Below are 13,878 nucleotides of genomic sequence, written 5' to 3' on the forward strand. Positions count from 1 at the left end.
ACGATGAGGTTTCAGGGTACTTGGAGTGCATGATAAAGTACGGCCAAAGTTGGCATGGTTTTCCTCAGGAGAAATCTTGCCTGACAAATCTATTGGAATTCTTTGATGAAATAACAGGCGGAATAGACAAAGGAGAGGCAGTGGATGCTGTTCGTTTGGATTTTCAGATGGTTATTAACAAGGCGCTCAAGAGCACAGCTCATGGTATTTTATGTCTCTGTGCCTGTTCCCGCTGGAGAGTAGAATGATGTGGGGGGGGGGGGGATGTGGTGGGGAGGGGAATTTCCGAAAACTGAAAACCAGAGACAGAGTGGATGTGGAGAGGATGTTTCCCACAGTGCAGAGCCCAGGACCGGAGGCACACCATCAGACTACAGGGAAATCAATTTAGAAGAGAGATGAGGAGGAAATCTTATGATACTATGTTTATTCAACACGTCCGTGTCTGATCTATGCTTTAGTGCCCAGCCCCTCTATCTCCACGTCAAATGTATCCATCCATCCGCCTTCACGCCCTCGGGGCAGCGAACCTAAAAACAAATGTACACTCAGTTAGACAGACAGATAAACACTTCACTGATCCTAAATTAATTTACATGGAAGATTTAGAATTCCAGAAATTTCCATACGACTCTACAGTATTTAAAATAAGTTGCCTTTTACAATCCGTGTCCGTTTCTCTCTCACTGATCGACGGAGATATCAAAGAGCCCGTCCCTTACCCTCGTTTATCTTCCCGCCAAAATCCCTGGTTTCTATCCCAGTTTACCTCCCCATATATTGTCCCTCCCCTATTCCCTCCAATCTCTCTCCTCGGTCATTCTCTCCCACGCCTCTTTCTTCCCCCTCACTCGCTCCCGTTTATTTCTCACCTAAGTCCATCTCATTTCCCGCCATTTTTTCCTCTCAAGCAACAAACATAAAAGTTGCTGATGAACGCAGCAGGTCAGGCAGCATCCACAGGAAGAGGCACAGTCGACGCTTCGGGCCGAGACCCTTCGTCAGGACCCTTTTCTCCTCTCACTGGTTGTCGCCCCCGTCTCGCTCCCCTCTGTTTCAGGCCTCCGCTGCTTACCTCCCATCTCTCCGCAGTCTGTCTCGCTAAAACTCCAACAGCCTCTTCTTGCTCTCTCTAACTCAGTTTCTCTCTCCCTCTCTTTCACTACCACCACTCAGCCTGTTCTCTCTGTCTCTTTCTCCCTCCCCTCTCCTTCCTCCCTCTCCCTCCCTCCTCCTGCCCTCTCCCACTTCTCCTTCTCTCCTGATCCATCTTCCTCTACCTCTGTCTCTTTCTCTCCCTTCTCTGCTTCATCCGACTCCAAATGCCAGTAAGATCAGATGTCCAAACAAAACAAGGCTACTTATCTTGCGGATGTCATCATCGCACATTGAAAGGGACGGGGTGCTGTCCTGGAATGAACACGGATGGAGATTCAGTGTCGGCGTGGGGGGTGTGGTTTCTAGACAGAAACAGGAGAAGGGAAGTGAGAGTGAGAGAAAGTTGGAGTGACTGGATTAAGAGAGGGAGGTGAGGTAGTGGGAAGGGATGTATTAGGATAAGAGTGGAGAGGAGGAGAGGAGGAAAGGGAGAGAAAGAGGAGGAAGAAATAGAGTGGAAATTGATGTCATGGTCCGGTCCACGAAGTCCACATTCCCATTCACAGTCTGGTCCGTCGATTCCTTATTCCGGGTTTTCCTGTTTTCCCTTGTTCCATTGGGTGCCTTAATTGAGGTAACTGATTCTCGTTTTGGAGTGGCACATGAATACCTCTCAAACCAAGGATTCCCTACTGGACTCTTCCCTTCCCCTTCTGCATGAAGCCTCGCCTGATCCCCGTCAAGTTCAGCCGCCGGAGTGAGACAGGAACCTCACCACGCCAAGATAAGGAACTATCTACCATTGAGTTTGGAACTATCTCTTTGTGTCCCCGTGTTTAGTGTCCGTGTCAAAGATTAGTCCCGGTCCTAGGTCCTGTTCCCAAGGAAGGGTCCTGACTCTATGTAATGCCCCGGACCTAAGTCCTTTTCCCAAGGAGGGGTCTTTGTTCTGTGTTCTTGTGTTCCAAGTTCCAGGCACCGCCTTCCAGTCCTGTCCAAGTCAAGGCTTCGTGTTCTCACCCAGCCCGGTGCTGGAGATTCCTCGTCTGTGCTGGATAGTCCCCATCCGAATCCTCGACAGTTTACCTCAGCAGTCATCCCGGCCCTGCGTTCTAGAAAGTGTCCTGGCCCTGCGCCCCAAGGAGGAGTCCCTGATCCGTACCCTAGATCCTAACCAAGCCGAGTCCAAGAGCCGAGCCAAGCCTAGTCCAAGAACGTCGTCCTGTCCAAGTCAAGGCTTTGTGTTCTCGTCCTGTGCAGGAGTTCCACGTTCAGTCCTGTAGCCATGTCTGGTCCTCGCCTAGATCCGGGTTGCAATCCCGAGTCAAGCCGCAAATTCCGGGTCACTGTCCAGTCTTTTGCTCGGAATCCTAGCCCAGGCTCTTAGTTCCAAGTTCATTGTCCAGTTCCCGCTTTCCTAGTCTTAGTCCTAGCCCAGTCTCGGTGTCCTTGTCTCATCCAGGGCCTGTGTCCATGTCCAGTGACGTATCTTCCTGACTCCCCTTGCTTTCTTGATAAACCTTGTCCTGTTCTTAGTACTTCAGTGTCTGTGTCTTGCATTTGGGTCCGTTCCCAATGCCTCCATTATGAGAGTTGAGGAGCGAGGAGGGTGAAGAGTGGGGAGAAATGGAGTGACAGATAAAGTGAGTCCACTATGGAGAGAGGAGGGAGCAAGATGTTGAGGAAGTTGCACACACTCACAGTGTTGAGGGAGGTCCATTCCCTCTGTCCCACTCACAGTAACTCTTCTAAGGATGTATTTGCATCAACGAAAACAGGATTCAACACGTTGTGACCGTATACTATTCCGAGCTGAAAAGAATGTTCAACCCAGAAAGATGAAGAAATTATCACAATAGAACAGTTATTCTCTCTAGGGGCGGTTACTTAGTCTTAGGTTCTCAGTCATACTTTATTAATCCCGGGGGAAATTGGTTTTCGTTATAATTGCTCCATAAATAATAAATAGTAATAGAACCATAAATAGTTAAATAGTAATATGTAAATTATGCCAGTAAATTATGAAATAAGTCCAGGACCAGCCTATTGGCTCAGGATGTCTGACCCTCCAAGGGAGGAGTTGTAAAGTTTGATGGCCACAGGCAGGTATGACTTCCTATGACGCTCTGTGCTGCATCTCAGAGGAATGAGTCTCTGGCTGAATGTACTCCTGTGCCCACCCAGTACATTATGTAGTGGATGGGAGACATTGTCCAAGATGGTATGCAACTTAGACAGCATCCTCTTTTGAGACACCACCGTGAGAGAGTCCAGTTCCATCCCCACACCATCACTGGCCTTACGAGTCCTAAAATGGCCTTAGGAGCAAATGACACTCACCAGGGGGCGGTCAGGATTCTTGGTGGGGCGGTAACTTGAGGCACCAGACCTGACCGACCGTTAGTAGAGCAGGCACTTCCAGAAAAGGGTGTGGCACTGAAACACAGGAAGAACCATAGCTCTGCAGGCTTTGTGCATTCGTCATCACATCGCGTCTGACACTCGGCAATCTCGTCCGACCATACCAACGTAACAGACGTTGCTGGGGATGCATAAATGAGCAACCAGGGTGCTCGGCATTTCAGCCTGACTCGCGGCACTAAAAGGGCTAAAATAGGTTGGGAAACTCTGCTGTAGAAGAAAGAGTTAACCACTGGATCAGCATAATTGTCCATGGATGGGATCCCCAGGATCTGAACAGAGAGGTGTCAACATAAAGCGTCTGACGCCAGGCTAAAGGTTCGAAATCTCTTCCTAGATACTGAGAGGTTCTTTGTGTTAATACAGGACCAGGTGGTTGACACAAAAATAACAGAAATGCACATTAAAAGAGTAACAAATTCAATACGAAGTGTTATGCCTCTCTCAGGCTCTAAAGCAGAATATGCAATTTGAATGCTTACACAGGCGCCATCAAGTGGAAATAATCATTCACCAAAATCTTGCTTTAAGATACAATCATGAAAGATACTACAGATTACTATAAATACAAATCTGATCCAGTTTTAGAGTCGGAGTCAAACAATTATATTACGACCGATCGGTTACTAGAGATAGGACGATACAAGATTCACGTCCGGATATATTATCACAGGATAAACATGCAAATTACATTTACTGACTAGATATGGGCATTCCGACACACACAACACGCAGAAGCCAAAAAGTGAAAAACACCTGAAATATACTGACGTGGAAGAGGAAAATAAAAGTCTGCGATACATGAACAGGGTATACATTGTCCCAATTGTAATATATACGGCTGCTATCATCCCAAAGTGACTACACGATAACATTAAACAATTAAACCTGCAGGGCAATAATGAAGATCACTGCAATAGTCCAAAAAAATTCGTCGTAGTTCAGAAATCAGTTCTTTGCCCATGTCTGTTCCTCAAGTTTTACCGGTTCTACCTGAGAAAAAAGAAAGTAATATTAAACATGCGATTGTACTGCGCTGAATACAGGAGAGATTCATCGTGCAGTTTGCTCGGAAGGAAATTTTTGATAAATCAGAAAGCGAAGTGACATTTGTCCTTGAAGCAGAGTAGGAATTTTGGTGTTCCATGGAATATTGCACAATCCAGGAGTTCTCTAGTGCTAAACATTTCTCCATTACAGGTTTATCGAATACCAAGGATAAGTGCGTGGTTTACTGTGAACTCGTATAGACTGTTGACTCTCTTTTTCATTTCATTCTGATGCAAAAGATTAAAATAACAAATAAGATGCAATTTTGCTGATTAGGACTTGAATGTCCGCGGATCCTCTCCCGCTTTATCATTACCGAAAGGGTTGTGGCAGTGACAGGGGCTGGAATATGATGGGAAATAAACAGAAAATATAGGGCGAGTTTAATAATTGACAGGAGGTGGATGTCGCGGGCTGAAGGTGTGAATGTGTGTTTGCCTGTGCTGTGTTTCTCTCGGGCTCTAAACCAGTTTTATTCTCCCCGCTACCATGTTCTCCGATTACCGTCTGTCTGCAGTGTCCGGATGGAAATCACTAAAACCACCTCTGAGAAGAGGTTATATATTTTGTTTGTTAATTAGTTGAGTAATCTCAGGGTATATTGTCAACCACTTTCACAAGTTGCAATATGAAGAAGTAAGGCACATTATTTAAACAGAACACAACGCCGGTTGTTGTCAGAACCACAGACGCAGTTTTCCCGGTACAATACTTTGTTTTCCATTTCTGACAACAAATGGCGACAAACCAATCAAACGTAAAGCTGACGGTGAACCAGACAGAACAGTCTGTGACTGCCTCTCCCAGGGCAGAGATCACACTGCACACGACGGTGATGTTCAGGAAAGCCCCAGGGAAGTAATAATAACTGACCCGCCACAATATCACCGCAAACACGATGGTCAGTAGATCCGCCGTTCCCACGGCCACCAGGTAGCGAGTGGTGCGGATGGAGAGGCCGCACTTTCCCCGGGACAGGATCACCATCGACACTAAATTCACTGGGGGGGGGGGGGAGGAGAGTAGAAAGATTGAATGAATTATTCTCTCACCGCTCTGTGGGTCTCTGTGCCAAGATCAGCTGTAAAGGCCGAACAATTAAACTTTGCGGGCGCTCATTACTGGAGGTTTAAAACGTGTAAATCGGGTTTCGCAGACGCCTCAAAGGCGCGCAAGCTGGGAGAAAGGTTGCATGCTCGGTACTGCACGAGGAGCGGGATTTGGGAAGGAGGCATTGTCAACTGATAGCAAAGGGTAATTTTCGGCCGATGTGTAAAGTTTGAATACCTCGGCAACTTTCACCGCGATAGTGATTCCCGCGATCCCATCACCTATCTTCTGTCTCTCTTCGCATGTCGCCCAGCCCCACTGCCTCGGACTTTGTCCATTTCCTATGTTCAAATTTCGAAGCAGGTTACTTCCCCTGTTCGCAAGCATTCATCTCCTCCTCGACTTCCCGTTCTGACACCTCCTTATTTTCCCGAAATTATGTTCATGAATTCCCTGATGCTCACCCATTTATCTGTATATTCATTGGTCAGCTTCTCGTTCAATAATTGACTGACACCCGACAGCCAGCCATCTGCCAAATTACAAACAGGACACGCCTTTGTTTTCTTCCGCAGCAGTATCTCGTTGGAAGTTACGATGCCATTCTTCTCATTTATGCTCCGCTGCTTATACGTGGGAGGGGGTAGTTGAGGGTGGGGCTTTGGGGTTCTAACATTTAATTGTCATTCATTCTTTGGGGTACTCCCCTGTTTCCGTGGATATTTGCGAAGAATTTTAGGATGTATATTGTATAAGTTAAATGTACGTGTTGCAACCTATTGAAACTATGGCAGAGGAGAAATCCGCGGAGAGAGAAATAAGTCCGAATGTCGGTGGAATAAGAATTAAAGTGTAATAAAGCAGGGAGCTCGGCATCAATCAAATATTCGCAAATATTCGATAGTCCGAACACCAAATTTCCGTCGTTGTTTCCCTTACCTCTTCTCTATCCATCTATCTATCACTCTGTAATATCGTGGAGTCATCGTTGTAAACGCTCACATCATTGTGAATAATTTAGCTCTGCAGCTAAATCGCTGCGTCAATTACAGACATTGAATTGAAACGAAGAAAGTCAACATCCTACGCCAACGCGCTTAAATTTACATCTCCACTAAATCTATTCACTTCTCATCAGATGCATCTGGCATGGAGAAATGGTATCACCACTGAACGCATGTGCGTCGCTAATAATAATTTAAATCTTCTGTGAGAAGCAACTCTTTCTCCTCCGCTTCAAGGAGATATTGAGAGATTCTGGCGCTGATACAGTATCTGAAATATTCTACTTTCCGTAACTTCCTGATAAAACCCCAGTGCATCGATTCCAATGCAATCACATCCTCTACTGGTGGGGTACTGAAAAAATAAATTGAAGTTCTTTAGTCTGACCAATATTATATACAATTTCATCTTTATTTCTGCCGTCAGTGAAGGCAGGAATTCGGACTGTACTGAACACCATATTATCAGTCTACTATCCTACCTTAATTGAATTTTCAACTTGCATTACTTTGTCCGTCTCTACTTTATCACTCTCGAGAAAATGTCACTCTATGTGAATTCCTTAGCCCTACACATCCATGAACTGTACTCAACACGACATTAATATTGACCCCTATCTGCCCTTCGAGGACGAACTGAAAAAAGGATGAATTTCTTTCCACAACTGACAATCAGTCGGCTTATTTCTACAACGAATGTCTAGAGGCAGCGAACGGCTCCTCCTGTGTTCCATTCAGTTCAGAACATTGAATGCATTAGTACATCGGGCAGCACAACGGGAGAAACAGAACAAACAATGTTGTGTCCTATTTGCAGTGAAAGTGTAGATCAAATTGTCAAGTAAGTAAGTACAACTCTCTATCTCATTGTCAACAACGCTGACACTCTGCAAAACAACTGTCATTGTTGATACAAATATAACAAATGCAGATGCTCCTTCGGTTTAAGCATTTGCACCAATTTGAGTGTCATGTGTACGGTGATTGAATTACTTTGCTTCATACTGGTGAGAACTTGATAGGAGCTGGTTTAATGTGCGAGGGATTGCAACGACATGATACATTCTGTCATAGGCTTCAGGACTTCAGCAGGTCACAGCCATCTATGAAATGAATAAACAGCCGACGTTTCGGGCAGCGATTCCTCACGTGAACGGGGATGGTGCCAGAGTAAAAAGGGTGGGTAAAGGGAATGCGGATAAGCTAGAATCTGATAGGTGCGTAGGTCGGGGGAGGGGGTGTGAAATAACTAACCAGGGAGGTGATAATTGTAAAAGGCAAAGGGCTGGAGAAAAATAACGCTGATGGGACAGGACAGTGGATCATGGAAGAAAGGGAAGGAGGTCGGGGACGAAGAAGAGGGGGTAGGTAGGTGACTGGAAGAGTGAGAGCCCAGAATGGTGAATTGAAGGTGAGGGAATGGAGAGGCATAAAGTCCGGAAGATAGAGATATCCACATTAATGCCACAATATCAGAGCTTACCTAGGCGGACTATAAGGTGCTAGTCCTCCAGTCTGAGACTGGTCTCATCGTAGGGCAAGAGGAGGCCACTGATCGGGAATTGGAAAAGGGAATTACAATGCATGGCCACTGGGAAATAAAGCTTTCTCTTGATGGAACTGAGGTGCTCGACAAAGCGTTAATCGATTTGAAGGTGTCATGGTCCGGCCCGTGAAGTCCACATTCCGATTCACGGTCCGGTCCATGGACTCAGGGCTCCGGGTCTTCCAGCTGTCCCTCATTTGATTGAGTTAAGTATGGGCATCTGATTCCCATCTTGGGGCTTTGAATATAAGTAGCCTTGGGGTTGAGTGTGGGCTGCTGGTTTGTTTTGTCATGATCCCCTAGGAGCAACCTGTTGCTGGAAGGCTAGAGCAACCAATTGCCATCTTTAGGCCGCGTTGGGGAGCCATCACCTCATGGAGCCTTGCTGTCGGTAGTTGGAGCTGTCTTTGCGGTATGGATTCGGCTGTTTCCCGGGCCAGCTGAGGTTGCTGGCCGAACTGAGACTCGAAGCTACCCCGGAGCAGAGATGGAACTGTCTGTCGTTCTTTGGTGTTGTCTCTTCTTGTCCTCCCCTCCGTGGGGTAAGTCAGGCCGTTTTGCCGTTGCCCTGCGGGGGGATCTGTCTTGTCTTGTCCTTGCCTCTGTGGGGTAAGTCAGGCCGTTCTGTTGTTGCCCTGCGGAGGGTCCTGTCTTGTCTTGTCTTGTCCTCGCCTCCGTGGGATAAGTCAGGCCGTTTTGCCGTTGCCCTGCGGGGGGATCTGTCTTGTCTTGTCCTTGCCTCTGTGGGGTAAGTCAGGCCGTTCTGTTGTTGCCCTGCGGAGGGTCCTGTCTTGTCTTGTCCTCGCCTCCGTGGGGTAAGTCAGACCGTTTTCCCGTTGCCCTGCCGGAGGTATCTGTCATGTCTTGTCCTCTCCTCTTTTGGGTAAGTCCGGACGTTCTGCCGTTACCTGACGGTGGGACCTGTCGCACGTTGGAGCGGGGATGAAGCTGAGTCCCGGCTTGTCTTAGCATAAGTCCCGGCTCTATGTCTATGTTCTGTCCTGTCTCATGTTAGTGTCATGTTAAAGATGAGTCCCGGCCTATCGAAGAATAAATCCCGGCTCTATGTTAATGTTCGGTTCCCAGTCTGTCTCTGAGCTGCAAGAACCCAAACCTCGACGATTCCGCAGCCAAGCTCCAAGAACCGAAGCCTCCATGATCCCGCCGCCAAGCTCCAAGAACCCAAGCCTCGAGGATCCCGCAGCCAAGATCCAAGAACCCAAGCCTCGAGGATCCCAAGCCAAGCTCAAGATCCAAGACCCCAGCCTGCAGCCAGGCTAAGACCTAAGACCCCAGCCTGAAGTGATTCTCAAGACCCGAGACCCCAGCCTGAAGCCATGTCATGTGCTTACCTGGTTCTGGGGTCCGGGCCCAAGTTCAGGGTCCTTGTCGAGTCACGGCCTTGGAGTCCAAGCCTTGTCTTGTCTCCAAGCTCAGGCCTCTGGACCCCAGCCACGTCCTGTCCTGAGGCCATGTCATGTCCTTGCCTGGTTCTGGGGTCCGAGCCCGAGGCAAGACCCAGGTTCTGGGTCCTTGTCCAGTCTCGGGCTCGGAGTCGTAGCCTTGTCTCCTAGTCCATGGTTCCTAGTCCTGGTCCCGCTTTCCCTAGCCCAGGTCAGCGTTCTTGTCCCTGCTCCTGGTCTGAATCCTGTCACGTCCCTACTCTAGTCAGATCCTGTTCCTTGTACTTCAGTGTCTGTGTGCTGCATTTGGGTCTGTTCCCAGCACCCCATTGTGACAGAAGAAGTGTCTTGGCCAGAAACGTCGACAGTTTACTCATTTCCATAGATGCGCCCTGATCTGCAGAGTTCCAGCAACATTGCTTTTGTCTTGCAACTAATGTGATCAACGTTTCAAATTTTTCATCTTATTACAGTAATGTTCAAACAATATTTTTGAATACTTTTATTGCAAGATCTATAACGGAGACGATCCCCTCAGTGAAATGTAGCTTTGGAGCTTTGGAAATAGTCTGTGGACTCTTTCAGTTACCGACAGCTTTGTGAAGCCGGTATATCAGTGAGTGCGGTGCAGACATGGTGGCAAACTCGGTGTTCATTCAGGAGTTCTCAGTAACAGTACAGAATGGGAATCACATGATCAGCAATAACTATCATGAAACCGAGAGTTGAGCATTCACTATTTTTAGAGTCGATATTTCCTCATCTTTGAGATTTGCAATTTTGTGTTAAGCGGACCATACCTTATCACAATTGGGATTTGAATGTCATGACGTTTAATTTTACCCCAGCTGTTGAAAGACACGTCAGCCTTGTGTAGTATTGAGTATTCAGTATGCTGAAGCGAGTATAAATGAATAACCTTGGAGATTCCTCAGCTCAGAGTTTCTTCAGCGAGATCGCGGGTAGCTGGAAGACAGGCTGAATCTCACACAGCATGCTTGAAACATTTTACCCTGTGAGGAAGATATATTTCATGAGCATTGGTGTTGTCGCTGTTCCTGGTCAGAACATGAACAGACTAACATTTGCGGTTCTATGTGTGCGGTCTTTGGACTCGTTCAGTTGCCGACAGCGTTGTGATGTCGCTGTATCAGTGAGTGCGGTGCAGACATTGTGGTAAAACCCTGTGTTCATTCAGAAGTTCCCTTGCAGATTAATCCGCGACCTCGGCTAAAAATAAATCAGTAGTTGAAACAGACGTACAGTGGAAGATCGGAGAAATTGATTTATTTTGAGGATTAATGGCAGGAGGTTTTGATTTAACAATGTAAAGCCGCTATCGTCGTTAATCCTTGATGATCGGTCGTCTCCTGTACGTGGTGTTATTCCGTATCGATAGAGCAACATGCTTTACATTTAAATTGAAATTTATGTCAAACAATAGAAAATCAGACGCTGAAAACCGAGCAACACACACAAAATGCTGGAAGAACTCAGCAGGACAGATAGAACATATATAAGAGTCAAGGTTTCAGGCCGAAGCGTCGACTGTACTTATCTCCATAGACGCGGCCGGGCCTGCTGAATTCCTCTAGCATTTTGTGCGCCTTGATAGGTATGGCGCCGTGGTTTAAGAAATGTCTGCATTTGGATAGACTGGGGCAAGCCGATCGCCGGTGGTTTGAAGGGAGAGTATCACTTAAGAGTTAGACTCTGCACCGTCAGCCTATTTCTTCCCTGCGTCACAGGGAGCGTCGAGACAGTGACTAACAGTATTTTTGCTGTTCTCCCAGTGAATTTAGTGGCGATTGTGATCCTGTACTGGGGCAAATGCGGCCCCTCTGCCTGCTCAACTCGCTACCTGGTGGCTACGGCAGTGGCGGATCTACTGACCATCGTGTTTGCGGTGATATTGCGGCGGGTCGGTTATTATTACTTCCCCGGGACTTTCCTGGACATCACCCCCGTGTGCAGTGTGATCGCTGTCCCGGGCGAGGCAGCAACAGACTGTTCTGTCTGGTTCACCGTCACTTTTACATTTGATCGGTTTGTCGCCATTTGTTGCCAGAAGTGGAAAATAAAATATTGCGCCGGGAAAACTGCGGCTGTAGTTCTAACAACAACTGGCGTTCTGCTCTGTTTTATTAACATGCCATACTTATTCATATACCATCCACTGAAAGTGGTTGACAATATACCCTGGGACTGTGTTCGAAAACCAGGTACTTATACCGATCCCGGGTGGGTGGGATACGATCGGCTTTCTACCGTTCTAACGCCATCACTCCCGTTCGTGTTAATACTCCTGTTCAACGCTCTGACAGTCAGACACATTTTAGTGACTAGTCGCGTCCGTAAGGGGCTGAGGGGTCAGAGCAAGGCGGAGAACCGCAGTGACCCGGAGATGGAGAGCAGGAGGAGGTCTGTGATCTTACTTCTCACCATCTCCGGAAGCTTCATCATCCTGTGGTCGGTGAGTGTTGCCCAACTCCTTTATAACACCATTGCTGGACTGGATCAAAATACTTACAATGATTCAGAATACATCTTTCAACACACCGGAGACATGCTGATGATATTAAGTTGCTGCACAAACACGTTTATTTTGGGGGTAACTCAGTCTAAGTTCAGACAGCAGTTCATCAGCGCAGCGAAATATCCGCTCACGTCAATTATTCAGCTAATTAATAAACAAAATACCTAAGCTCTTCTCTGAGTTGTTTACAGTGTTTTCCATCTTGACACTACAGATCTGGAAACTTCGAAGAACATGGCAGCGGCGAGAATCAAACTGGTTTAGTGCCGGAGGGAGATACGGCACGGGACCGGACACTTCGGCAACCACAGCCCGCGACCTCCTGCTGCTACCAATTATTAAACTCACCCTACCTTTCGTTTTTATTTTTTGTCACTATATTCCCGCTCGCGTCACGTGAGCTTCCCTTTCCACGATGATAGAGTGGGTCAGCATCTGAGGACATTCAAGTCAAAATCGGCAGAAATGCATCTCATTCCTTGCATAAGAATGAAATGCAAAAAAAAAAGAACGTCAGTAGCCTACACGATCCTTCATGTTCTTTGCTTTAGATAAACACGTTATGGAAAAATGTGAACAGTACGTTGTATCTCTCAAATAATAACCACTCGTTTATGTAATCGGAATATATTTACAGAAGAGCAGAAAGGTCACCTTAAGGGTATGAGCGTTGTTGTGTATTTAATATTTTCGGAATCTTTGAGTGAACTTGGTTTTATAGTGTTTGATTACGCATTCTATAAGACCATCAGACCATTAGATATAGGAGCAGAAGTACGCCATTCGGTCCGTCGAGTCTGCTCCACCATTCATTCCTGTTGAGTAAAATGAATGATTCCGTGTTATATTGGCTGATTGTTAGGAGGCTGCGATTATGAAAAAAGTGATCCTTTTCTGGTTAGCTGCTAGTCACTACTGGTGTTCTGCAGGGTTGGTGTTTGGAACCGCTTCTTTTTATGCTCTATATGCAGAACTTTGCTGATGGAAAAGATGTTTTTTATTCCTTTGTTTGTTTTTTGTAAGGTTTGCAGACGATACCGAGATAGGTGGAGGGGCAGGTAGTATTGAGGAAACAGGCAGGGTGCAGAAGGACTTAGAAAGATTAGGAGAATAGGCAAGGGAGAGGCAAATGACGTACGCTATTAAAAAATACATAGTTATGCACTTTGGTAGTAGAAATAAAAGTGCAGATTTTTTTTTGAACAGGAGAAAATCCAAAAATCTGAAATGCAAAGGGACTTGGTGATCCTTGTGCAGAACACCCTAAATGTTAACGTGCAGGTAGAGTCGCTGGTGGGGAAGGCAAATGCAATGTTAACATTCAAAGATTCAAGATTCAAAAAAAAACGTAATTGTCATTCTAACCGCACATCAGCTCTGCAGGGCAGAATGAGACAGCGTTTCTCAGGGGCAGTGCAATCATAAGGAACTGAGCGAAATACATGTTAGTAAGGAAGTGGTGTTAGGTAAATTGAAGGGATTGAAGGCAGATAAATCCCCAGGGCCAGATGGTCTGCATCCCAGGGTGCTTAAGGAAGTAGCCCAAGAAATAGTGGATGCATTAGTGATAATTTTTCAAAACTCGTTAGATTCTGGACTAGTTCCTGAGGATTGGAGGGTGGCTAATGTAACTCCACTTTTTAAAAAAAGGAGGGAGAGAGAAACCGGGGAATTATAGACCGGTTAGCCTAACGTCGGTGGTGGGGAAACTGCTGGAGTCAGTTATCAAGGATGTGATAACAGCACAGATGGAAAGCGGTGAAATGATCG

General features: G+C 46.6%; 1 protein-coding gene across 1 annotated transcript; it reads left to right on the forward strand.

The window, feature by feature from the left end:
- Positions 1–10,482: 10,482 nt before the first annotated feature.
- On the forward strand, positions 10,483–12,276 carry LOC140207409 (neuropeptides capa receptor-like). Its single transcript, XM_072275938.1, has 2 exons — positions 10,483–10,534; positions 11,366–12,276. The coding sequence occupies exons 1-2, from the start codon at positions 10,483–10,485 to the stop codon at positions 12,274–12,276; spliced, it is 963 nt and encodes a 320-aa protein (XP_072132039.1).
- The last annotated feature ends 1,602 nt before the right edge of the window (positions 12,277–13,878 follow it).

This window comes from Mobula birostris, chromosome 13, assembly GCF_030028105.1.
Source record: "Mobula birostris isolate sMobBir1 chromosome 13, sMobBir1.hap1, whole genome shotgun sequence".
In the NCBI taxonomy this organism is placed as follows: Eukaryota; Metazoa; Chordata; class Chondrichthyes; order Myliobatiformes; family Myliobatidae; genus Mobula; species Mobula birostris.

Bases quoted from the DNA above. Each gene is read 5' to 3' on its own strand.
- LOC140207409 (XM_072275938.1), top strand. From the start codon at position 10,483: ATGAATAACCTTGGAGATTCCTCAGCTCAGAGTTTCTTCAGCGAGATC. The intron at 10,535-11,365 runs GTAGCTGGAAGA...CTGTTCTCCCAG, and splicing joins TTTCTTCAGCGAGATCGCGG to TGAATTTAGTGGCGATTGTG.